This window comes from Echinops telfairi, unplaced genomic scaffold (assembly GCF_000313985.2).
Source record: "Echinops telfairi isolate 266 unplaced genomic scaffold, ASM31398v2 ScPeMD7_7429;HRSCAF=8467, whole genome shotgun sequence".
NCBI classification, from domain to species: Eukaryota; Metazoa; Chordata; class Mammalia; order Afrosoricida; family Tenrecidae; genus Echinops; species Echinops telfairi.
In genome coordinates, this window is record NW_022111329.1 from 626,703 (window position 1) to 654,393 (window position 27,691).

Sequence of the window (27,691 nt, forward strand, 5' to 3'; positions counted from 1 at the left end):
AAAAGAATTAATGTAAAACTCCACCACACCAAGGCAACAGAACAGCAAGTGAAGCAGAGCAAGGAAGTCCCGAGGGAGTACCAAAAATAAGACTTTTGGGGGCCAAGGCATGGCACCCCACCAGACTCAACTGGAAAACACTCCTAAAGGTCAACAGACCTTGAACTATTTACAGGCTTTTCTCTCTTTTTTTGTCATTAGTTTTTTTGTTGTTGTCGCTTTGTGTTCTTTTGTCATGCTCTGTCTTGTTTTTGTGCATATTATTATCTTTGCAGCTCTATCTAGGTAAGATAGGCAGGATAAGCGATATGGAGAAGAAAACAACAGGACCTATGGGTCTGTGGGGGATGTGGGAGATGGGGAGGTAGGGGAAAGGAAGTAGTTTTAACAAACCCAGGGACAAGGGAACAAGTGATCCAAAAATCGGTGGCAAGGAGGGTGTAAGAGGCCTGGAAGGGTGTGATCAAAAGCAATGTAACCAAGAGAAATTACTGAAACCCAAATGAAGGCTGAGCATGACGACAGTGGGACAAGAGGAAAGTAAAAGGAAATAGAGAAAAGAACTAGGAGGCAAAGGGCATTTATAGAGGTAAATACAGGCATGTACATATGTAAATATATTTATATATTATGATGGAGAAATAGATCTATGTGCATATATTTATAGGTTTAGTATTAGGTACCAGATGGACATTGGGGCCTCCACTTAAGTACTCCCTCAATGCAAGAATACTTTGTTCTATTAAACTGGCATTCCATGATGCTCACCTTCCTGACAAGATTGCTAGAGACAAATAGGTGCATGAGCAAATGTGAAGAAAGCTGATGGTGCCTGGCTATCAAAAGATACAGCATCCGGGGTCTTAAAGGCTTGATGATAAACAAGCAGCCATGTAGCTCAGAAGCAACAAAGCCCACATGGAAGAAGAAGCACGCCAGCCTGTGTGACCATGAGGTGCCAATAGGATCAGGTATCATGCATCACAGAACAAAAAAATCATATCATTGTGAATGAGGGGGTGGTGCAGATTGGGGAACCAAAGCCCATCTGCAGACAACTGGACATCCCCTTACAGAAGGGTCGCGAGGAGGAGACAAGCCAGTCAGGGTGCAGTGTAGCAATGATGAAACATACAACTTTCCTCTAGTTCTTAAATGCTTACTCCCCACCACTATCATGATACCAATTCTACCTTACAAATCCCAACTAGACCAGAGGATGTACACTGGTACAGGTAGGAACTGGAACACAGGGAATCCAGGACAAATGATCCCTTCAAGACCAGTGATGAGAGTGGCAATATCAGGAGAGTAGAGGAAAGGTGGGGTAGAATGGGGGAACCAATTATAAGTATGTACATCTAACCCCCTCCCTGGGGGATGGACAACAGAAAAGTGGGTGAAATAATAAGACATGACAAAATAGTAAAACATGACAAAATAATAATAATTCATAAATTATCAAGAGTTCATGAGGGAGAGGAGGGAGGCAGGAGAAAAAATGAGGAGCTGATACAAAGGGCTCAAGTAGAAAGCAAATGTTTTGAGAATTATGATGGCAACAAATGTACAAATGTGCTTCACACAACGAATGGATGGATGAATTGTGAGAAGACTTGTATAAGCCCCCAATAAAATGATCTAAAAAAAATTGTGAAGAATAATAAAAAATTTTGTTTAAAAGGAACAATTACAGGACAGATTTTTTTTTTACATAATGAGTGGAAAATATGAAAAACAGAAAGCATTGTTACTAGTGTGGCAGTTACATAATCTGGCAAGATGTACCGCATTTTTCATAAGACCCGTCAAAAGGATTCAAATTGGAACTCTACTAAAATGAAATGGAACTTTAAACACACCGTTGCAAATTAAAGGAGCTGAAATCCTCATTTGGACTTAAAGCTGACATGCCCCAGTATGGGCAGAAGCAGACGACGGACGTCCCAAAATCATGGCTTTGTTAAAAATATCTAGATCAGAGCATGTACATGGGTACAGATAAGGGTGGGAAACACAGGAAATCCAGGACTAATAAACTACTCTGGACCAATACTGAGAGTAGCCATACCAGGAGGGTAAGGGGAAGATGGGGGGAGATAAGGGGAACCAAACACAATGACTTACCTATAATCCCCTCCCAGGGGGATGGACAACAGACAAAGGATTGGGGGAGACATCAAACAGTGCAAGACATAAAAAAAATAAAATTTGTAAATTATCAAGGGTTTTATGAGGAAGGGAGGGATGGCAAGGCAGGGTAAAAAAGTGAGGAGCTGATACCAAGAGCTCAAGTAGAAAGAAAATGCTTTGAAAATGATGATGGCAACATATGGACAAATGTACTTGAGACAATGAATGTATGTATGGATTGTGATAAGAGTTGTGCAAGGCCCAATAAAATGATTAAAAAAAGAAGCAGCAATTTGATAGTTACCAGAGGTGTGAGAGAAAGTAACAGGCTAGAATAGGGAGGTGTTAATTTGGGTGAGGGGAATGAAAGTATCCTAATAGTGGAGATGGGCAACAAAACAAAAAGGGGGTGAGGGGTTGGGGTTTTAACAAGGAAAGCCATTATAAAGTATAAGTTGTTGAAATAAAAAATGACCTAATATGTAAACATCTACCTAATTCACAATAGTTGTTTCTTAACTTTATAGACTCCATGGAGAATACAGAAAGGGAATGAATAACTGAATTGCAGGTGAACGGACACACAGGATGGTTTATGACACACACACACACACACACAATAATAATAATAAGGGTTTCTGAGGGGATAGGATGGGGAGAGAGGGGCTAAAGGGAGCTGATATTGAAGAGTTCAAGAAAGAAAGAAAATACTTTGAAACTGATGGTGGTAGCAATTGTAAAATTATGCTTGATCTAACTGAATTATGGATTGTTATAATGTCTCTAAGAGCTCCCAATTGAATGTTTAATTTTAAAAGAAAGAAATTATATCAATTTGCAATTTGGGGATTTTGTTTAATACAGATTGGTATGATTTTGTTGGTCTTACCTCATACGTATGGAGAAAAAACACATTAAACCAGTTTACAAAAACTGTCAAAACTTCATTATTTAAAGACTATAGCTGTTCATTGTTTATGCTATAGCTGGTACTCTTCAGAAAATACCTAAACTGATTACATTATTGAGGTAGTATTCACTCTTGAATTCAGCCACACACAGTTCCATGAATTTTTGTTAGAAATAGCTGATAGTATTTTAAAATCCTGACCTATCAAACCCAATCAGATAAAGTTTCATTGCAATTTTTTGAGCTAAGGGCCAACATTGAAATTTTTTGAATAAGAATGACATAACCATCAAGCTCAAACAATGACTTTGGAAAATTGGTTTCGCAAGAGCCATGATATTTCTCAAGTTCAATCAATCTGTCAAAAATTACAAAGCCAAAAAAAGAAAGCAGTTACACATGAAACACTGTGGCAAAGTCAACACATTCTGACAATAGCCAATACTGCTTGAATGACAAAGAGTGTCCAGTTGCTTTATATAGTTCCTATGCTGTCCAAAGTTCAAAGATCTCCATTTCCACACCGTTTGCACTGGATATACTTTAATAGCTGAAACTACAGTGTTAGCAGCACTTTTTTTCAGATCCTAATGCAAATGCAAAGAAATTTCTACATTTCAAAATTCACTTAATAGTGCTACTGAGGAGCCACACCAAACCGTCAATCTGAAACAAGTGATCAGCAATATGGGATTCTAAAAGATGCAAAATAAGAATAACAGAATTTTAGAAATGCTTTCCAAGTGCTGAATATGCTCAATCAAAACCATAAATATATGGGATGAGTAAGGGCAGTCTCAAAAGATGAAATAAATCTCACATATCAGTATTAACGGATGAGCATTTGCAATTGATACTGATTACAAAAAACATTGTGAATCCCAATTGTTTTCCACAATAAATAACTCCACTGCTCATAGATATGTATACCAAAATATTGTGCTCAATTATTTTTAATTATATCAATAAAATTTTTGTGGATTTCTTTTATCTTGTAATATTTATTATTTTGTCTCTTGGATGACAGACCTGTATTTATCAGTCATTTATAATTATATCACTTTCAAGAGGACTTGCTTACTGAGAAAGAAAATCCACAAATTTCAAAGTTAAGCGCGCGCACATTTATGTGTACACAAGGTACCCCCTAAAAAACAGTACTCTTTTCAAAACAACCTTGTCACCTGCAAAGTACTCTCCGTGACACTTAATACATTTGTCAAATCTGCGATACCATTCTTGGAAACATTTTCAAACTATTTAGATGGCTGGCAACACCTCCCTTGTTTTTTCCCTTGGACTCTTCTATGTCTTCAACTTGCTGTCCCCTTTCATGTCTCTCTTCATTCCCAGAAACAAAAAGACATCACCCCAAGCAAGGTCATGTGAGTAAGGTGCGTGGGGCCAGAGAGGCAAGCTGATTTTTCCCCCAAAAGCTGGCATACTGAGATAACTGCATGAGCGGGTGCATTGTCCCCTCGTGTATATGTGTACGTATACACACACACACACACACACACACACACGTAAATAAAAAAATAGTGATACTAGGGTTCCAGTTCATATATACATGGGTTCATTCTAAACAAAACATGTTCAAACATGTGTCTGTAATCAATGGACAGCTGCAGACATGTTCTCTCAGTAACAGACTTGTTTTAAACCGCCTTAGAATGGATTTCCAAATCAGTTAAATTTAAGGCACAAGGGTCAGCTTAAAACATTATGACAACTGTTTGAGGGGACTTCAAAGAGTTAATCGTCATAGATTTTTCTCAAAGGATACAGAATAATGGGGGGGTGGTCGGGGGTGGCTTATGATGAGCAAATTTTATGAAAACTGCTCAGTAAGAAAAGCATTAAGAAAGTTGCTCTAAGGAAATTTTCCCATCAAGACAAAGCATCTGATCAATGGCTGTTCTACGAAAATTGTGTTGGGAAACCTTACCTGTTCCCCTACATTCTGATCTTAATTTCTTCAAACTTTTCATTTCCAAAGCACAAAGACCATTTCAAGGAAAAACAACTTAAGTCCACTAAGGAGGTCAAAACTTCCATTTACATGGTATAAATCAGAGTGCAGAACTCTCTGGGAAAGGATTGGAGATGGGAACACCTCCGTCAGAAGTGTCTAGACCTAGATAGAAGATATGCCCAGAAACAAAAGCTATAGCTTCACACTGATATTTTTGTTTAATAAAGGTCTGTATGATTTTGTAGAAATATTTATTTACCCTCCTGTGTTTATAAAATAAACATCAATGAACTAATAATCAAAATAAAAACGAGTTACCTCTAAGGTGATTCCAACTCATGATGATCCCATGTATATTAGAATAGAAATGTGCTCCATAGGGTATTCAAGGGTTTAATTTATCACTAAGTGCCTCTGAGTAGACGTTTTTGGGTCAGCATCTGAGTGCAATTAACCAAGTGCACAACCCACCAGAGATTCCAAACAATCATAATAATGTACAAATATGCTGACAAAGTGATAGGCCAGCAGAGTAACTTCATTTGTGCTTTTGTTTTCCTTTGAAACATTGTTTTCCTTTGGAAACATTAACAGGAAACGTTACCCATCAGCAGTAAACTTAGGAAAGAGTTGCACAATTGATTTTTTTGGTTAGGCACAAGTTGTTAGACAATAATCCTGCTATAGTAAAGAGGAAATTCCTACTCGTTAAGAAAGTTTTGCTGTCTTTGACCTTTAAAATGGGAATAAAGCATCTCTCTCAAAATATTGTTAATAAGAACTAAATAAGCAATAAAGCAAATATAAATAATTGTTTTTGTTACAAACGGCACTACTTCTACATTTATAAAGCATGCAGATGGACACTGGGCCTCTACTCAAGTACTCCCTCAACACAAGAACATTTTGCTCTAATAATCCTGCATTCTGTGATGCTCACCTTCCCCACACAATCACTGAAGACGAAATGGGTGCATAAGCAAATGGGAAGAAAGCTGATGGTGCCTGCTTATCCAAAGATATAGTATCTGGGGTCTTAAAGGCTTAAAGATAAAGATAAACAAGCAGCCATCTAGCAGAGAAGCAACCAAGCCCACATGGAAGAAGCACACCAACCAGCCTGTGTGATCAAGAGGTATCGATGGGACCAAGTATCAGGCACCAAAGAACGAAAATTCCTATCCCTGTGAATGAGAATCCAGAGTGGAGACCCAAAACCCACCTGTAGGCAATTGGACATCCCCTGACAGAAAGGTCGCAGTGAGGAGACGGGCCAGCCAGGGTGCAGTATAGCACCAATGAAACATACAGCTTTCCTCTAGTTCTGTAATGCCATTTTCTCAGCTAAAACACAGGCATCTTTTTAAACTATACGCAATCCCTCACAACTTCATGTTTGTATTTTGTGCTATTTTTATGCTAAATAAATGAAACCCACAACCATCAAGATGAGTTAGACTCATGCCCAAACAAACTCAAAGCCATCAAGCAGATTGACTCACATCTACCCTATTAGAGCAGAGAACTGTCCCTATGGATTTCTAATAGGTGTTTGGGAATCCATGGATCTAGAATTCAATACCAAAATCAAGCCAAGTCACATATACTCAAGTATTAACTATGATGCCTATGAAACCACCTATAGTGACTGTTTCCACTATAATGCACACACGATAATTAATCATTACATCAAGCTCCATTAAAAAAAAAAAAAGGACTAAAAACTGCCACTTGAATGGTATTAACATTCTATACCCAAAGATATGAAGAGTAAAAGAAAGGTTTCCATTATTTATATTAGTAAGGACACAAAGAAAGAGTGAGTCATTACGTGCTTACCTCCTATTCCAGGTCCCAAAGTGGGTGCAGTGGTACTCTGCCCCGTAGTGCCACTGGCAGGACTACCACCAGTGCCAGACACAGAGCTGGCGGTGCTACTGGAACCTGATGAACTCTGGGAAGCCGGTGGAGCCCATGGATTGGGTAATGGATCTCTATTTTCTGTACGGGATGGTTGACTACCTTCACCAGAGGATGTATTGCTCACTAAGGAAGCAAATGGATTTCCACCAAACTGTAAACAAAGATATAAAGTTCATAAATATTTTATTTTAATAATGGATATAAAACTTATTTTCCCCATAAAAAAGTACTCTTATATAAAAGAACCCATTATTAATTTTCCCCATTATTAATTTTGTCCTCCATAAGTATGTGCTGTAATCCTGGTCCCTGTGAATACTCCTATTTGGAAACATGACTGTTACTAAATGAGACCAAATTATCAATGTAGGTACAGTGTATCCCAAACTTAATCACTTCTTAGGTGGTATAGTGGGGTTCTGTGTTGGTCTAACTGCAAGGTCAGCAGTTCGAAACTACCAGCTGCTCTAAGGGAGAAAGACAAGACTTTTTACTCCCATGAAGATTCCTAGGTTTGAAAACTCACAGGAGCAGTTCTCCCTTGTCCTATAGGGTCACTGTGAGTCAGAAGCTACTTGATGACAGTGAGTTTTCTCAAAGATGAGAAATGCAAGGACTACAGAATCTGAGATGAGATGAACCATTCCCGAGGTAAAAAAGAAAAAGGCTTTCTCTAGAACCAGTGCTCTGAACTTGAACTGTTAGTCCCTTAAGTTGGGAGAAAGTAAATTTCTATTCTTTATACCCTTTCACTTATGGTATTTCTATTATAGCAGGATAAGAACACAAGGTACCTTCAATCTCTCTCGCGCGTGTGCATGGACACACGCACATTCTAACAGGAGTTTGTCCTCAGCCTGAACCTTGGAACAATCTCTCACCTGTTCTTGAGCAGCACTTAGCATTGGTTCTTGAATATCAGTGTACATGCGCCGTAAAGCATTATATCCTCCTGGGATGCTTTCCAGGTTGCTCAAGGCTCGGTCCTGGTTCCTCATCATTTCCTGCATCATTGCTGGATTCCTAGCAAGTTCCAATGTCTGTGACAATTTCAATAAAAGGTCAAAAAACACATATGAATTATCTTTAGTGATTAACTATTAACTAATTTTGTAATTTTTCTAATCACAAAAAGTATTCAATATTTAAATTAAAAACGTGTCTGAATTAAAGCTTTGACTTTCCTAAACAAAAATTAGCATTCTTCTCTTTAGCCTAGTCTGGGGTAAGCTCTTCAAGCACATAAAATAAGAAATCACTATATAATTTCTTAGCTAAATGGATTTAAATAGCTTTCCACATACCTGTCTCATTATATCTGGATTATTCAGCATGTGACTAATTTCTGGATTTCTCTGTATCAACTGCTGCATTTGTGGATTAGCCATAATTAATTGCCTCATTAGATCAGGATTTGATAGCATGCTCTGGACAAAAGGATTTTCCATTATCTGGACCATCATTTCTGGGTTGGACATAAGTTGTCGCTGCATCTGGCTTTGTAGTTCAGAAAAGTTGGATGTATTCAAACCCAAGCTACTGAGACCTGCAAGCCCTCCAAGGCCACCTAAAAAGATAAAGGGGGGCAGATGGACACATAAATGAAAGCAACAAGTTGTAATACTAACATGACTAGACTAAAATATGAAGACACAGAAGTATTCATTGTGTCCCTTATTAAATTATAAGAAACCCTTTAAAAACAAAAATATAAATCGTATTACTTTCACAAGCACATGTTTAAAATCTATAAAATTAGCCAAAAACTCACTCAGGTTGATACTTAAAACAAACTAAATATATTTTCAGATGGCATCTAATGAAAGAAAGTATAAACATATAATTGTATTATACTTTTAATAATACAAGTTGACTTCAAAACATTCATGAAAAATAAAATTAAATGATAATGGAATTTTTTCACAAACTCTTTAAAAGTTCCCTTTCTTTGCACAAAATTAGTTTAACTCTCAACAAAAAGATTCAGGCTCAGACAACTTCACTGGTGACTTCTACCAAACATTCAGAGAAGAGTTGACATCTACTCTATACAACTACTCCAGAACACAGAAAAGTATAAAAACTTCTAAATTAATTTTATGAAATGAGCATTACCCTGATACCAAAACCAGGCAAGAAAATCCTAGCCATAAGTAATACAACAGCATATCCAAAAATAATACATTGTGATCATGTAGCATTCATACCGAGTATATAAGATTGTTTGACCTTAGAAAAATAATAATCATAGTTCATCACATAAGTAAAACAGAGACAAATAGCCACATGATCATATGAATCCATGCATAAATTGCATTTGACCCCCAAAAAATCTATTCCTAATGAAAACACTCAACAAAATAGAAATGGAAGGGAAAATCTTCAACGTAAGAGCATATACACAGGACCAATGGCCCACAGGACCAATACAGGAAAATGACAAAGCATACTCTAAAAAAAAATAAATCAAGAGACCAACATTAATGGAAGAATATACCATGCTCATAGAAAGACTTAACAATGAAAATGGCAATACTACCCCCGCCCCCAAACAACCACAGATATAATACAATACTGATGACGACTCCAACATCATTCTTTAAGGAGATGGAAAAGTTAATCACTGTTTGTATATGGAAAGAAATCTTGGATCAGAGGAAAGTACTACCAAAGAACCACCACCAAGTAGGAAGCTTCCTATTTCCCAATCTCAAAATCTACACCCACGGAAGTCAAAACAGTCCGGTACTGGTACCATGACAGGTACATATAGACTAATGGGACAGAACTGACAACCCAGCCCCCAAAGTCAATTTATCCATCTTTGATACAAGGCTGAAAAGCATGAAATGAGGAAGTGACAGGACTGGGAAAACACGGTATCTATTCACAAAAATTAAACAAGACCCATACCTCTCAATATATATAAAGACAAACTCAAGATTGATCAAACACCTAAATTGAAACCTCAAAACTAATAAAAACTCACTGCCATCAGTCCATGAAGACTCAGTGGTGACCACACAGGGAAGGGAGAACTGACCTGTGGGTTCTAAGACTGTAAAAGCCTTTACAGAAAGTCCAGTCTGATGGTTTGGAGCTGATGACCTTGCAGGTCGCAGCCCAACCTATAGCCACATTACCACCTAGAAATAAAAATCACCAAAGAAAAAACAGAGGTAAACTTAGGGACCCTACTACATGGCATAAAGACCCTACCAACCATAAAGACAAACTAGATGGCTGGAATTGCCGAAAAATTAGACAAAGTCAAAATATTTCACTAAAAATGAGAACTCACAAATTGGAGGGAAAATACTTGGCAATGACATATAGGACATGGGGCAAGTATATATGTATTTTTAAAAGTCAACACCTCAACAACAAAAAGATAAATCATCCAATTGGAAAATGAACAGACACCATGAAAAGACACATTACCAAAGATGACAGGAGACCGTCAAGAAGCATATGAAAAAATGCACTTGAACATTAGCCCATTAAAGAGATAAATATCAAAACAAGGTGACACCATCTCAGCATAGTACTAACAATAAATTTAAAAACAAAAAACAAGCTAACAACAAACACAGAAGTATGAAGAAACGGGGATTCTTATACACTCCTGGTGTGCCTGTCAGGATGGAGCTTCCTAAAGTTGGAAATAGAAATACCACATGACTCAGCAATCTTTCTACTTGGTATATATCCTAGAGACAAGAAGAGAGGGGGAACAAATACATTGATGCACATCCACATTCATTACCAACACTATTTGCAATAGCAAAAGATGGAAACAAGTAAATGCCCACCAATGGAAGCGTGGACAAAGTATGATGAATGCACACACCAAAGATTAGCAATGTAAAGGGTAATGAAAAATCTCAGAAACACTGCATTAACATGGATGAGCCTGGAAGAAATTATTCTGAGTGAAATTATTCGATAACAAAAGAATATTCTATGTACCACATTATTATAAAAAGCCAAGAAAAAGTTTTCACACTAAAAGAAACATTCTTTACTGGTAAGTTTCTAAGGGTCAGAGGGAAGGAGAGAAAATCACTTATTAGACAGTAGACACAGTGTGTGAAGGGCAAGACAATACTTAATAGAGGAGGCTGGCAAAAATATGACTGAGGAACTTTGAGCATGTTATGAATACAGTTGTGCGAGAATTTTAAGTGAATTCCTGTATGCTGAGTTTGCCACAGGGACTGACAGGAAGGAAACTGCAGAGAACAGCCTAGTGGCTTATAAAGCTGCTAGTGATATTGCAATGACAGAACTTCCCACCAACACACCCCATTCGCTTCTGTCTTGCACTCAACTTTCTGTATTCTACTACAAAATGCTTCAATTCCCGACCGTGCCTGCAGGTTGGCAAAAGCAGCTTTGATGATGCAACTGCAGAACTGGATACTCTGAGTGAAGGAAGCTATAAAGCCTCCACACTTATCATGCAATTATTACGTGATAATCTGACACTATGGACTTCAGACAGGCAGGGTGATGGTGAGGAGCAAAACAAAGAAGCACTGCAGGATGTGGAAGATGAAGATCAGTGAGACTAAAAAGCCAAGAGAATCCATCTCTGACCACCCCAATGACACTAACAGGACTGCATATAGAGGATTTTCAGCATTACTGTGCCAGTATGTCACCAATCAGTGACGAGATCACCATCAGAAATGAAAATTACATTCGAAAGTCATTAGACTTCTAGGAGCTGTGAACAATTTGAGAGAGGGGCTAATTAATCACACTAGAGAGGCATATGCATTAACATTGCTTCCTTTTGGTTTAATTCAAAATTTTATACCAATGTCTCAAATTAATTAGGTGTTAGTTTGAGGTAGTTAAAGGTTATTGTAATGGTTTTACTGTAAAAAGTGTTTCAAACTATACTGAGATGTTGCTGAAAAAGTATGGTGCTGGTAACTGTTCAACAATCCATGGCTGCTCATTCTTGCCTACTTCTATTCTCCCTCTGAAGCAGGCTAGCATTGAAGGTGGTATGGAAAAGCCTGCATGAGCGGTCAATTCTTTGTTCCTTCTTCCCTTTCCCTCCGCATCCCCTTGCCCCCCACCCCACTCCTGCCCTCCTTCGCTCGCTCAGCCTCTTTCAGTATGTGTAACTTGAAGCTAATTTGTACTACTGGATATCTGACTGGAGCCACAGATACAGAATCTGTATTGTTCTTAGTGAAACACAGCATGGAATTAACATTAAATTTAAATAAAACAAACCTAAATTTTAAAAAAGAAGAACATATTATAGCACAAGGAAAGCACTGTAGGGAGCAAAAGGAAAGCAATGCAGGGAGAAACTCCACTTGTTTCCCCATTTGTAATAAGCCACTAGGTTTGGGAGTGATCTATTACCACAGGACAGCCTATCTTTACTACTCCAACTGCTAAAATGTGCTAAGTAGCAAGGACAGAAAGGTGGACAAAAGCTGCAATACCAAGAGCTCTGAAAGATTTTAAGCACAATATTAATTTCATATTCTTCTAGCACTATGGAACTGAACCAGAGCAAACATGACAAATTAAAATAGTTCATTTAACTATTTCATCAATAGCAATGGGTAATAGTTTTATGGATTGGGAAAGAAGAAAGGCTATGTATGCATCAAGATATTTAGCAATGAGAGGTACTGAATTGAGGAGGGAAATGATACTTTTTCCATTCCATTGTTTTTTTTCCCTTTGATCTGAAAAGAAATATATGGACTACAATATTTAAGAGAACATCAGGTAACCTCCCAAAGAGCTGAATACAAAACTTGGAGTTCAGAGATGGTGTGGATAGAGATAGTTTTAAGAGCTACCAAAATACAGTAATTATTAGCAAGGATATTGTCACTCAAGAGCTAATATATAGTATAAAAGAGACACACCAGAACTCTAAATAATCCAAGCATAAGAAATAAGAGGTAAACCCACAATTAAAAAGTTAAAGAAATTACCAGGGTCAACAGTATCATGGGAATTAAAAGGGGGAAAATGTAAGGAAAGATTGGTAAGCATCACAAGGACCAGATCTAACAACAGTGTGGTGCTTAACTTACCGCTGAGTCAATTCCAACTCATGGTGACTTCATGTGTCAGAGTAGAACCGCACTCCCATTATCCCAGAACCCATCAAGCAACTTTTAAAGGCTTCCAATACAAGTGAATCAACACGAGCCCTAAGGCATAGATGAAGGAGCCTTCAGGCGAGACAGTGTGAAACCTCCATTAGTACTTGTACTCAGCCTTGTGCTCAGCCCTGGGCCAATTACCAACCTTTTGAGCCTAACGGTTCATAGTTGTACAATACCATGCTAAATTGGATGATGCAGCCCAGGGCTGGCTAAATCAGCATCGAACTTTGAAGGTCAAAGATTCTATACCAACTTCTCTTGTTTCTGGATAGAAAAGAGACATTTCCTTAATAGAGTCAGTATCAACTGATGACACCCCGATGTGGTTAGAATAAAACTTCATAGTGTTTTCGATGGGTGCTTTATTTTGAAGAACAGTAGTTGAGCATGCAGAAGTAAGTTGTTAGCCAAGGAGGCTTCCTCCCAAGCCCCAAGTCGGTGGGTGTGTGGTCTACACCTATTTAAGCAAACTCCATGAGGAGGCTGTCTCTTCTGGCAGATAATGTGGAACCTGCACATCTGGCTCATAGATCCACCATAGCCTGCTGACCCTTGGAGCTTATCATTGGCCTGCCATATAGCCTGGAGACCTTGGGTTCTTCAGGAGCCTGACTTGCTGGTTATAGCCAATGAGGCCTCTGTGTGAGCATGGCCTTCTCCTGAGGATTCTGGGAACCCCAGTATTCCTCCTTGGAAGTGGGAGATTTTTTCTCTCTCTCTCTCTCTCCTCTCTCCCTGCGAGACATTTCTGAGAAGTCACATGAAGCTACGCTGAGGCAGTCAGTTTCAGAGCTGGAGACTCCTGGCAATGCTCAGATGCTTACAATGCCACTGGATCCCACAGGACTTCCAACCCACTGGCCTGTGATTTCCCTGCATTCGGCGTCATTGCATGGGTTTCATGAGGCTGAAGAAGACTTTATAGATTGGTATCAGACATATGGGCTAATATATAGGACTTATGAACTTGATCTAGACTGGGATGGGATGTTCTCACAATATTCAATTGTTCTTGTATACATACTTCTTTCTTATACACATATGAATGTCTATAAATTTGTTTCTGTAGTCTACCCAAACTAACACACCATGGATGCATCCACCACTGCTTCCACCACCCTGTGGTGTTTCTAATTCTTAGTTCATAAATCCTAGCACCTTCATAAGTCAAGAAAAGCTTCTACTTGATGTATAGACTGGATATAACTGCTTCTACAACTTTGTGTGTGTCACTTTTATATAAAATTTCTCACGCATGTATATATTATCACTGGTTTGTTTCTCTAGAGAATTGGCTAATTTTCCTCAGAGTCAATTAGAGAGATCATGTCATATATATGATCTCTAGACTTGAAGGACTGCTAGTCTCTCAACTTTCTCTCACAGATGTGAGTTGCACTGAGCCATTTGTAGTGCTTTCTAATTTAACAGTTTATTTCTTGTATTATATATTTATCTGTATATGATTTAACAGTTCATTTCTTGTTATATATCTAATTATCTTTAAATAAATATATTAAATTATCAGCAATTTGGTTTTATCTCTCTAGAGAGCCCTAACACATAGTAATATATATATTAATATGTTAATATATTACTGTTTTTCACTATTAAAGAAAATGTCTCTTACTGACCACTTGTTAAATACAAATGTATGCTAATGAAGCAGACCTATATTCCCAACACTTTCTTACTCTAAGTAAATAGTTACATATGTTTGAGAGGTTCTTTATTTTTGTCTTTGATGTTTCAGTCTTGCAATATTTTATCCAACATTATTTGGGGACGGTTGTTACTTTTCACCCATATGCAAAATCTGTACACATATCAAGAGGCCGTCATTCAAAAAGAACAGTGAAATACTGAGTGGTTTAAAATCAGAAAAGGTATGTGTCAAGGTTGTATCCTCTCACCCTATTATTAAACTTATGCTGGGCAAATACTCCCAGATGTTGAGGGCTATACAAAGAAGAACATGTCCTCAGGGTTGAAGGAAGATGTACTAACAAACAACTTGTGATATGCAGATGACCCAATTTTGCAGCAGAAAGTGGAAAGGCCCTGAAGGACTTGGTGATAGTGATCAAAGACCACAGCCTTCAGTATGGATTACACCTTAACATAAATAAAACAAAAATCCCCCCAACTAGATCAATAAGCAACAATATGATAAACAGAGAAAAGACTGAAGCTTTCAAGATGTTGTTTTATTTGGATCCACAATCAGTGCCCATGGAAATACAGCTAAGGAAAAAAAAAAAAATCAAATGATGTATTGCACAGGGCAAATTTGTTGCAAATGACTTTATAGTATTAAAAGCAAATATGTTATCTTGAAGACCTGAGCCAAGCCATGGAGTCTATTATGACTCACAGAAACCCTACAGTAGGGGTAGAACTGACCCACTGTGAGTTTCAAGGCTGTAACTCTTTACAGGAATAGTAATAAGCGTATCTTTCTCCAGTAGAGTGGCTAGTGGTTTCTAACTGCTGACCTTGCAAAACTGTAGTGTAGAACTGACCCACCGTGAGTTTCAAGGCTGTTAACTCTTTACAGGAATAGTAATAAGCTTATCTTTCTCCAGTAGAGTGGCTAGTGGTTTCTAACTGCTGACCTTGCAAAACTGTAGTGTGGAACCACGACATAACCAGGGCTCTCCTGTTAAACTAGGTCTAGTACAATAACTGGATGTCAATTCAGGGTGTTTATGGAGTAGAGAAAAGGGGATTTTATAATTACTGAAACTCTCTAATGTTCACACTTGTCATTACTTGAAATTATTTATTAGTACACTAAGTTTATATTGCTTTCGACTCTTTCTGTAAAGAGTTAGTCTTGGAAATCTAAAGGGGCAGTTTTACCTTGTCCTACAGGGTTGCTATGAGGCAGAATTATGTCAATGGCAGTGAATGAATAAAGTATGTATTAAAACTTTGTTTATATCCTTAATTTTGGTTAAATATCCTTGCAAATCAGATTATCTTTTTTTCCCCCCATCATTTTACTGGAGGCTTACAGTTCTTATAACAATCCATATATTAACTGTGTCAAGTACATTTGTACCTATGTTGCCATCATTTCCAAAACATTTTCTTTCTACTGAGTCCTTGATATATATCTTCTGCGTTGTTAAAAACCTGTGAAAGTATCTGAATAAGATGAAATTTTTCAATTATCTAATTTACATGGAAAGCTGAACAAGAATGAAGACTGAAGATGTGATACTTATGAATTATGGCCTTGAGAATTATATTAGATATACTATAGAGTGCCAGAAAAATGTAAAAATCAGTCTGTAGCGGCAATGATAGGGAAACTTGTTTCATGTACTTTGGCTCTCAGAAGGGACTAGTGTCCCTGGAGGTCAGTGAGAAACCCTCAATCAGCTGAAATAGTAGTGGCTGCAATCATGGGTTCAAATACAGCAATGACTGTGAGGAAGGTGCAGAACTGGGCAGCATTTCATTCTGTTGTACACGGGGTCCAATGTGAGGTGGAATCAACTCAACAACCTAGAAGAGACTACAGGCACTTACCTAAACCAAAAGGGGTGCTTGTGGCAGAACCAGTTGTGGAGTTACTATTAGGAGCTGATGCTGTGGTAACACTGCTTCCAGTGGTATTTGTTTGCTGTGTTGAATGATCTTGAGACCTGAGGAAAGTAATTAACAGTGTAGAGTCATGCTAATTATTTTCAAAAGAACCTGTGAAATCCTGATACACATAAAATGTAAGCTTTTAAACCAATTCGTACTACCATTCAGTCTATATTCTGAGATAACTAAGCAAACTTTACTCTCACTGCCATCAAGTTGAAGCTAACTCATAGCAATCATGTAGGGCAGAGTACAGCTGTCCATTTGAGTTTCCAACATTAACTGTTTACTGGAAGGAGAAAGACCCATCTTTCTCCAGTGGAGCAACTGGTGGTTTCCAATTGCTGCCCTTTTGGATCACAGCCCAACGCATAACCACGATGTCACCAGGGCTCCTTAACTAAGCATAAGGAATACAAAATTTAAAAAGCTAACCTCATTAAATAAAAAATACTGTAAATAGGCCAATTCCTTGAGTAGAATTTACATGTTACATTACTGTCAATCATACTGATTAGGAAAGAAAAGAACATATGACTATTTTTACAAAGCTTACAATATAATTTTTTTTAGTCCTCTTTTAAGTTTAGAAGTGAAAAGCAGTGTTATTCAGACCTCTGAAATTATTAAGGGAAGGCTAAGAAATCAATCAAACAATAACTGATTACTGTTTAATATTAAGTTGTGTGTTGTGTGTTGGGGGGCATCATTAGAAAGGCCAAGTCTGTTAACTGCCCCTTAAAAGTTTAGAATCTTACTCATTAATTCTAAGAAACTTATCTTCCTATCTTTACACACCTGAAAAATCAGGGTCTGTCTTACAACTGCTAACAGGTATCACCTATATATGTGTGATGCCTATATATGTGTGATGTGTTTGAGCCCTGGTGGTACAGTGGTTGTGTTCAGCTGCAATCCTTAAGGTCAGCAGTTCAAAACCACTATCCTCTTCTCAGGAGAAAGAGGGGGCTTTGACTCCCATAAACAGTTGCCGTCTCTGAGGAGAACAAACCATACAACAAGAAAGGATGCTAAACCTGCTGGAACCTGAAAGGTGTTGGAGACAATGAGCCAGATTTTAGGTACCTGGGTAAACACTATGCAACCACACCGCGGACTAAGCACCAGGGCACAACACAGGGGCTACACCAGACGGACATAACAGAGACCCTGCTGAATGAACTGAACCCCACCTTGAAGTTGCCTGTACCTTGGACTGTGGGCATGGGTTCTTGGGTGGGAGAGAAAGCAGAGACTAGCAACCACAGGGTTGTGGAAGTAGTGGTCATTGGACACTGGGGGAACCCCCCAGCTTGGTGGGTGTCCAATGGAAAAGGACCAGGGATCACCATACAGGTAATACCTCAATCAATGCCCACCCTGCAGTGACACAAAGATTGGGATAAGTTGAGCAGGGATCTACATTTGGAAGAATTGACCCAGGAAGGCCCACACTGGCATCAATCCCCAGACTTAGGGTCAACAGAGCCCAAAAGAATGAGACATCGAACTGTGTAGGACAAAAATGCATGGGTTGCAGCTCAAGATGGCAGTGTACTCAAAAAGACTCCTCACACTGGCAGTGTCTGGAGGGCTAGGTCATTGGGAAAATTGATGATGAGTGCAATCCACTTACACCCCAGAGGGGTGGATTGACAATGCTGTAATCCTTTGCTTATATAAGGTTTTTGCTTTCTTCTTTGTAGCTTTTTTTCTTGCTTCTTGCTTCTTGCTTTTTTTCTCTTTGTTTTGGGGTGTGGGTGTGTTGTGTTCTGTTTGGTTGTTAGTTGGCTTATAGCTGCTACTGAGGCAGGTCTTACAGGGTTGTGATTTTGTCACATGATGACCACTGAAGTAAACCTGAAACATGCAAATCCCATGGGGAAGCAGTTGGCATCTGGGTTCCTACTAAACTCTAGCCCCAATTCAAGAACAGTTAGTTCTCATAACATGACCCCGCTAGATAGTCACCTTCATAGAATGATTCATAGTATGATCATAGAATACAGATGCTAGAGCAGTGTGGTGAAGAAAGTAGATGGTTCCTGGCTATCAATCAGAATAGTGTGTGAGGTCTTAAAGATTTATATTCAAACAAGCAGCCATCTAACAAAGGAGTCAACTAAGTCCACATGGAAGAAGCCACCAGCTATGTGATCCAAAGACGACAACTACAAAATTTGAATATGGCGAAGGGAAAAGCACCAAAGCTAAAATTATGAACATCCAATTTGTAGAAGGTTATAGAGGACAATGGGAGCCCAAAACCCACCTGCAGAGTATCTAGTCAGACGGAGCCACTAGCAGATCCCCTCTAATCCCAGGTAAGAGTCTCGGACAGCCTGACCATCAAACAGAGACCCCTGTAATCTTGAGCATTCTGAGTTGAACTCCATACTTAGCCAGATGACCTCCTAGAGATCCGAACTGAACTTGTTATGGGTTTAAGTATCTCTTACTTGGTTCCATGACAGAAATTTCTTCCCTGGCTTTTTGAATGTGGGTAAGGGTCTTCTCTTTCTTATGCATTATTTGTATTTTGGTCTTCATATTATTATTATATCCTTATGACCTTATTTTGATTTTTCTTTTTATTGTTTCTGCTGGGTTTTCCAGTTTGTGATGCGCAGGAATGGGTGCATATTGACAGTAACTAAAACAAGGGTTGGTAAGGGATGCAGGGGTAGGGGTGGGGGAGGGTGATAAGGAAGGAAAGGGGATTTCAAGAATAAAAACTGAAAGTGGGGAGGGGGAGGGAGATCTAGAACTGTGATTGCACAACTCATTTGAAAGGTGATTTAACCATGGGGGGGGTGGTGTAATTCTAAATTGATATGGTAATGAATGCACAATTCTCCTTGATGATTTAATGAGTGAACTATCAAATGACATATGTAAATTATGTGACAATAAAACTGTAATTTTTTTTAATAGGTGCCCTCTCAGAAACTCACAGGGCCAGCTCTATACTGCCCTACAAGGGTCGCTGTGAGTCAGCATTGACTCGATGACGGTGAGCTGGTTTTTGGTTTGCACATGTGTGATCTTATCTGTGTGACTTTAAAGGAGTGATTGAGTGCATTGCTGTATCATAAATGTTCTGTGTAAGTGCCACATAAAATGTCTGCAGAGAGATTTCACCATTAATTAGCACTAAACAGGCAGAAACATGAGATTGGGTCTAACATCAGTGAAGCAAATATAATTGCCATTTTGCAAATACTAGCATAAAAGCTTGCAGAAAGGGTATCAATGGCTTATAAGTAAATTAGCATTCTTAAGTGAAAGCCTTATTCATTTATTACTTATATCATTAAGCCAATTTATTTCATTTCTACAGTTGACCCTTAACAACATGGATGTGAACTGCGCAGGTCTACTTATTTGTGGATTAAAATAATTGTTTTTAATAAGCATTGTGATGCTAATTGTTGCTGTGTCAAAAGCTCGTCTTTCCAGTGAACTGTGTTTAAAAATAAAAAAGTGGTCCCTTGTGATTTATCTTGTTTAGTGCAACTGTAAACCTGAATAATCCCATGAAACCCATACAAAAGCACAACATGACATAACAAGAAAAGGTCCAATTGCTTGGTATGTTCCACAGCTGTGAGTGCCCACCATTTCAAGATAAATGATTCTGGTATAAGGATCGTTGTAAAGTAAGAAAAAGAAATGTGACAAACTAACACTGCAGCTACACCAACAGCTACAAAAACCTGAACTTTGTGAAATATCTCATCCAGTATTAAAAATGCAATTTTTATGTGGGTGCAATATATAACACACAAACATGTTAATTGGCTGTTAACGTATTGGTAAGGTCTTTAGTCGCCAATAAGCTAAGTACCATATATACTTGAATATAAGCCAAGTTTTTCAGCACATTTTTATGCAGTTTTTGTAGTAAAATTAGGTGCCTCCGCTCATATTCGGGTCTGCTTATGCTCGAGTATATACAGTATTTAAATTTAGGGGAAGTCAAAAGCTACACGTAATTTTTCACTACACAAAGGAGAGAGGGTCAAGCACACCCTAATTCCTGTGCTGTATTTCTCTATGTATGCACAAGAGTGCTTTAATAAAAAAAAATTTAATTCACACCCAAAATCTGGATTCCCGGACTTACTTAGCCCCATTTTCAGAAAATAAAACTACTCAGCAGCAATTTAAAAATGCCATGCTACAGTGCATACACCAGGATAAAGTAGTAGGTATCTGCTTTATCAGCCCCTCTAAACATTCCAGTAGCCCTAAGGGGCAGCATCAACCACTTTGGGAAACACTGGGCTAAAAAGAACCCTGACTCGACATAAAATAAAACTTTTAGGTGATAAGAAAATGTCAGTTTAATTGACAATTTCTCCATAATGCACAAAATAAAAGTACCTCTTAATTAATGATGCGTTAGATTAAATAAAATGATTATTGATTTGCAATTTACCAAATAGATTAATTTCCCCAGATCTTCAACCAAAATTTTCCAACACAAAAAGCACAGCTAAAATTAAATTAATTTCCTTTTATTTTAATTTAAATCAGTACATTAATGACTAAATACTAAGGAAAATTAAAAATATTACATGTTGTCTGTCAATCATCTAAGCATTAACAATATATAATCACACTGTTTTACTCAATTTGTTATCAAGAGTATCATTTTAATACATTTAAATATTAATAACAGGGAAAAGCAGTGAAAGCCAACATTGGTTGATTTCAAACAAATATTTAGTCACAGTTAGAAGTTATCTGTCTTTTAAAAACATACCTGTTTTGTGTTTTGATGACAAGGTGAACAGTAAGTCCATCGTGAATTCCATGTTGACTCAAAGTATCTTGATCTTTTAAAATTTTTCCCGCAAATATCAACACAAGCTGGTCAGTATGTGATTTGAAACGTTTAGAGATTTCCTCCTTGAACTAAAGAAACATGAAACAAGTATGTATTAGATGTTTTCATGGCACCATCCAGTCTAGATCCAAGTAGTATCTCACAGAAACCCTTGAGGTCCCAATTACAGATATTACAATACAAGCAAGATACATGTTTTCTTGTCTCCAGTATCTTGATCTTAGTGGGAAATTAGTATTGTCATTTCACTATTTCTAATGCAAAAGTCCAATTGATGCAAATATCCTATAACTGACATTCGACTGAGGGGTAACAATTCACTTAGTCACAATATCTTAATTAGGTCAATAGCGCCAAATTCCGTTCAAGCCACAACTAGATTTCAACAAACTTACAAGAATCTATTCTTCCAACTTCCATACCCAATCCTGCATGCACTTGCTCACCTGCTTACTCTGTCTCTGTTGTGTCTTTCTCTATCACACACACAGCCGACAATGACAATCCCATATTCTCCTCGGCCTATTACACTATCATCCCCATTTCTTTCATTCAATATTTAGTAATGTGTAGCATTATGGAAAAAGAGAGATAAAAGCAGGTATCTTTTCTTAAAGAGAGCAGTTCAATGAGTCAGTCGAGTAAAGCACAGGCTTTCCAGAAAGAAAACTGAAGATCAAGAAATAATTGGGTGAAACATACAACTTTCCTCTAGTTCCTAAATGCTTCCTCCCCACCCACTATCATGATCCCAATTCTACCTTACAAATCTGGCTAGACCAGAGGATGTACACTGGTACAGATAGGAACTGGAACACAGGGAATCCAAGACGGATGATCCCTTCAGGACCAGTGGTGATACCGGGGGAGGGTGGAAAGAGGGTGGGGTAGAAAGGGGAAACCAATTTTAAGGATCTACATACAACCCCCTCCCTAGGGAACGGACAACAGAAAAGTCGGTGAAGGGAGACGTCAGAGAGTGTAAGATATGACAAAATAATAATTTGTAAATTATCAAGGCTTCATGAGGGAGGGGCCAGCGGGGAGGTAGTGGGGGAAATGAGGAGCTGATGCCAGGAGCATAAATTGGAGAGCAAATGTTTTGAGAATGATGAGGGTAACAAATGTACAAATGTGCTTTATACAAGTGATGTATGTATGGATTGTAATAAGTTATATGAGCCCCCAATAAAATGATTGTTTTAAAAAAAGAAAAATAATCGGGAAAACTCAAAATTTCCAGAGAATAACATGCAAAACAGATAATAAGAAAGTGCATCATACTACAGAGAGTAATTTACTTATTCTATGCTAGATCAGTGTTTCTCAGAGTTTCTCCACAAACACCTGTAAGGTTAGGAGTCATGTGACAATCTGAATCAGAAAATGTCCAAATACGGCTCAGGAATCTACATTAAGACTGACTCAAGATTACCAGTCCAAATTATTTTTTTAAATCATATTTGAAAAACATCTTCAAGCCACTATATCCCACTAACCTACAACAGAGATTCTATAGTTGATACTACTCCCAGGGGGCTGTTTTGAAAACATGAGGACATTCCTGGTTGTCACGTAACTGAAGAAATATTCAATATACAGTTCTTTGGTAAGGAGTTTCTTCTCTGCTTGTCACCCTTGGCCTGGTCTCTGCCCCACTAAGCACTGTTACAAAGCTCTTTCAGCTCTGCTGGTAAAGTGCCCTCACTCCACTTTGCATAAGCACCTGAAGGTGGTCAGCTCTAGTTCCATTGAGTCAACAATGAAACTTCCAATTAGGTGCCTAAAAGACACAGCATTCTGTAAGCAAGTCCCCTTCAAAAAGCAGTAAGCTTTGCTTGCTTCATCCGTCTGGAAACCTAAAGCTCTCTGGCTCTTGGTTCTGCTGCTGCTTCAGCTACTCTGCCACTCCTCTGCTGCGGCAGTTTCCAGTCCCTGGATTAATCTTAATACACAGAGATCTTGGCAACAAAAGGATGTGCTCTAATCTTGGCTCTTTTCAATGATTTTGAGATTCCTCCTCTTTCTGCTTCAGAAATGGTTCATTTTATACCCAGCAGGATGGCAATGTTGATCAGTTCCTACATTAGTTTCAATATTCAAGTTAACATGTAACATTACCAAGTTAACAGTTACAACTGAATCATAAACTATCAGCATCTTTCTTAGGCTCATCAAGAAACACAAAAGATCTGCATTGTCCTATCTAGTCATTTGGTGGAGGTTACAAGAATCTGGCTAGAAGAGCTACATAAAGTACAGTACCATCACATCAAGTAGCTAAAATAAAATGTCTTTATACAATAACATTTTCAAAATATTCTCTAACTAGAAGACAAAAAACTAAAAGGAATCCACTGCCACAGTCATAAAGTGAAATTTCTTAACATGGCTCTTTGACCAAGTCTCTAGGATGTCTACCAAATGAGTGGGTTGGGCTACGAAAATAGGCTATGTAAAACACTAATTGAGGGGACTGGCTAATTTTTGTTATGACGCCCCTGGCTATAAGGATAAGCCATTTTTGAAGCGGCAGCAAAGAAACCCCAACGACTTTGGAAGAGCTCATTCTAGATCTCCATCTGGAAGCGGCAGAGGCTGCTGAGACAAAATGCATGACTGGCACAGAGGTTCAGAAGAGTCAACCTGAGACTATGGAATATCATCCACTATCTGGCCTGCAACTTTGGAACTGTCAGGCAGAGTGACAGGCAGGTTAGCTTCCTGGCCCATGGAAGCAAGGCCAAAGAATCATGTGGCTGAGACAATAAGGACTGGAGAAAGGTTGGGCTACAGAGACCAATGACTGTTATCCTTACTGTTTGTTGATCCTGACTTGGGGTAATCTATTGATTTCCTTAGTAAAACTCTATTACTGTGAGTACTGACTGAGTTGTGTGGCTAATACAATTAATTATCACACCCAGCACAGATGTAAGGTGGCAAGAGAGAAACGATTAGTGCCAGAATAAGTAATACAAGATGACTAGTGGATGCAGGTCTGACTCTTGCCTGGAGGCAATTGGAGCCAGAGGTCAGATTTGGGGTGGACTGCTTACCTGAGCTACTATGATTCAACTGTAATTCATACCAACCCTATTATACAGAATGAAACTGCCTGGTAGGGACATTACGAGGCTATATCTAGACAGAAGACTGTCAATCTTTGCCCCATAGAGTGGCAGGTGGGTTTGAACCACCAACATTTTGAACAGTTAGCAGCCAATCACTTAACCACTACACAAAACAAGGGCTCCTCTCTCTCTATAAAAAGCAAAACCAAAGTCGTTGCCACAGAGTTGATGATGACCCACAGCAACCCTAAAGGACAGGGTAGATCTGCCTCTGTGCCTTTTGAGGCTGTCTTAACTCTTTAAGACAGTGGTTCTCAACCTGTGAGTCACGACCCCTTTGGGGGTCGATCCACCCTTTCACGGGGGTCACCTAAAACCATCTGGAACCACATATTTCCGATGGTCTTAGGAACCAGTATCCGTACCCAGGTGGGTCCACCCACATGCAGATACCCACATACAAGTGCAGGGCATGATGACATCCATCACACGCCAATCCTGCCACATACACAGCATACACATACAGGTGTACGTGACAGGGTTGGTGCCATAATGTACTTAGGCAGACCAGTCACACATGTGTAGAGAACAGCTGCTGAGTTGAAAGCAGCTGCATGAATTATAACTACTGGGTAAATGTAAAATCATCAACTACTGCATATATATATATATATATATACACCATGGGAACTTAATCTGGATGCTGATCAGTCTTTTATATTCAGCTGTGGTTGATGTGAATACTGCCCCCTTATGATAGTAACAGGTATGTAAAAAAATTACAGAATGGTAAATCATAAAAAACTTTGATGAACTGTGCCATGTATCTTTTGTACTATTAAAGCTATTGTTATATATTATTTTCATTAGCTATTGTTATATATCATTTTCATGACAATGGATCAGGTACTGAAGAATGTTAAAAAAATATAGTGAGGCTTTTCTTTTTAAAATCATTTTATTGGGGGCTGGTACAACTCATCACAATCCATACAAACAACCATTGTGTCAAGCACATTTGTAGGGATTAAACCCTTGCTGCCCCATGGGCAGGGATCCTGGCTCAGCTATATTGTTACTTTAGTTTCCTTCTCCTCTCTCTATCCCCACACAGTCTCAGCAGGCTTAGTTTTTGGTTTTTTTCTCCTCTTTGTCTCTTCCCTGTTCTCTCACACGCCACTCCCCTTAGCCTATGGCATTGACACCTGTCCCCCACCCAGTTAGATGAGCTCCACCCTGTGCAACATAACCCAAGGCTAGGGAAAGCCAGGGGACCTCCAACAGGGGATATTGCACCCAACTTCTTACTGGTGGAATTCCTGCCTGTGTGGCTGAGGGAACATTCTCCCACCTACCTTAGTGCCTCACACGGCTTAAGGCAGCTCAGCCAACACTTGCCAATGTTCCAAGCTGCTGCAGGAACTTCTGGCCAACCTCCGCAGTGATGTACCTGGCTAGGGCAATTCCGCCCACCATTCTCGGTGTTCTACACCAAAGCAGGCAACCCATCAGCCTTCTGGGGCACTCCCTTTGAGAGTGAAGCCACAGAAGGATAAAGTGATAGGCTAATCCTATAGTGAAATTAGCTGTAGGCAGTTCAAAGAAGCATTCCTACAAGTCTCCCAGAGAAAGCCAGTGTTCTTCGACTCCTTGGAAAATGGCACCTGACTACTCTAAAACAACGCATCGCACACAGCCATCAGCACCAATGACCTCAACAAAAAGAAAACAGGAGAAACAAAAGGCAATGGCAAAAGGTGTCCTGAACCTAATGACATGTATAGAAGCAGCAGACATTGATCTGCCACAGAAAGAAATTTTGAGAATGCTGCTTGGAGTCATATAGGATATGAGGGAAACAATACAAAAAAGGGATGAAATGATAAGAGTAGATAAAGTTCATACAGCAAAGGGAAATACAAGAGCTTAGGGAGGAGGTAACAAAAACCAGTAGCAGACTCCCGGACCTCGAGAATAGACTGGAGGAAGCAGAAAATGGCACCAGTGACTTGGAGGACACCCAAGCAGACTTTAACAAATGCAAACAAAAATCTAAGAAGATCATCAGAGAAGCTGAAGAAAACCTAAGAGCTGTCTGATGCTACAAAGCAAAACATTAGAATTCTTGGCTTACCGGAGGAAGACACAACAAAGAAGTCATCTGCAACAATAGTGAGAGAATTCTTGGAGGAAAACTTCCCCAGCTTAATGAATGAGAACCAGGCAGCGATTCAGGAGGCTGAAACAACACCAGCTAAACTGAATCCCAAGAAGTCACCAAGGCATATGATAGTTAAACTATCCAACTTTGAGGAAAAGGAGAAAATCATGAGAGCAGCTAGGGAAAAACAAGCAATCACAAATAAAGGTTCCCAAATAAGAATATGCTCAAACCTATCAGCAGAAACTATAAAGAAGAGGAGAGACAGGAGTAACATATTCCAAAAATTGAAGAAAAACAATGCAATAGCAAGAATACTCTACCAAGCCAAATTATCGATCAAGATAGATAGAGAAGTAAGAGTCTTCCCAGACAAGGAAAAACTCAAAGAACACGTTAGAAGACACCCAGCCCTACAAAAGATCCTTGCAGACCAAGTACGGACAGAAGAACAATACTCACCAACCACAAATAAGAGACCGCCATATTCTTTGCTGTTGTTGCGTGGCTTTTTGTTGTTATTATTGTTTTGTTTTCTATCTCCGGAGGTCTGTCTAAATAAGATACACTGGATGAACAATGTGGAGGAGAAAACAATGGGACCGACAGTTCCCGGGGGACATTGGGGGGTGGGGTGGGGTGGGAGTGGTGTTAACAAACCCAGGGACAAAGGAACAAGTGTCCCAAATCAGTGGTGAGGAGGATGTAGGAGGCCTGGTAGGGCGTGATTAAGGGTAATGTAACTGAGAGGAATTACTGAAACCCAAATAAAAGCTGATCATGATAGTGGGACAAGAGGAAAGTTAAAGGAATTAGAGGAAAGAACTAGGAGGCTAAGGGCACTTATAGAGGCCTAAATAAAGGCATGCACATATGTAAATATATTTATATGTGAGGATGGGGAAACAGATCTATGT

At 38.9% G+C, this 27,691-nt stretch overlaps 1 protein-coding gene across 3 annotated transcripts in view; it reads right to left on the reverse strand.

The window, feature by feature from the left end:
- The window catches only part of UBQLN1 (ubiquilin 1), a 58,674-nt gene that overhangs the window by 13,915 nt on the left and 17,068 nt on the right, over positions 1–27,691 (reverse strand). For all 3 annotated transcript variants that reach the window (XM_045298623.1, XM_004715956.3, XM_004715957.2), the window contains exons 2-6: positions 21,456–21,607; positions 16,628–16,743; positions 8,246–8,508; positions 7,823–7,981; positions 6,858–7,092 (exon numbers count right to left, since the gene is read on the reverse strand). In XM_045298623.1, the coding sequence (XP_045154558.1) occupies positions 6,858–7,092; positions 7,823–7,981; positions 8,246–8,508; positions 16,628–16,743; positions 21,456–21,607 (925 nt within the window). The remainder of the gene's footprint in view (positions 1–6,857; positions 7,093–7,822; positions 7,982–8,245; positions 8,509–16,627; positions 16,744–21,455; positions 21,608–27,691) is intronic.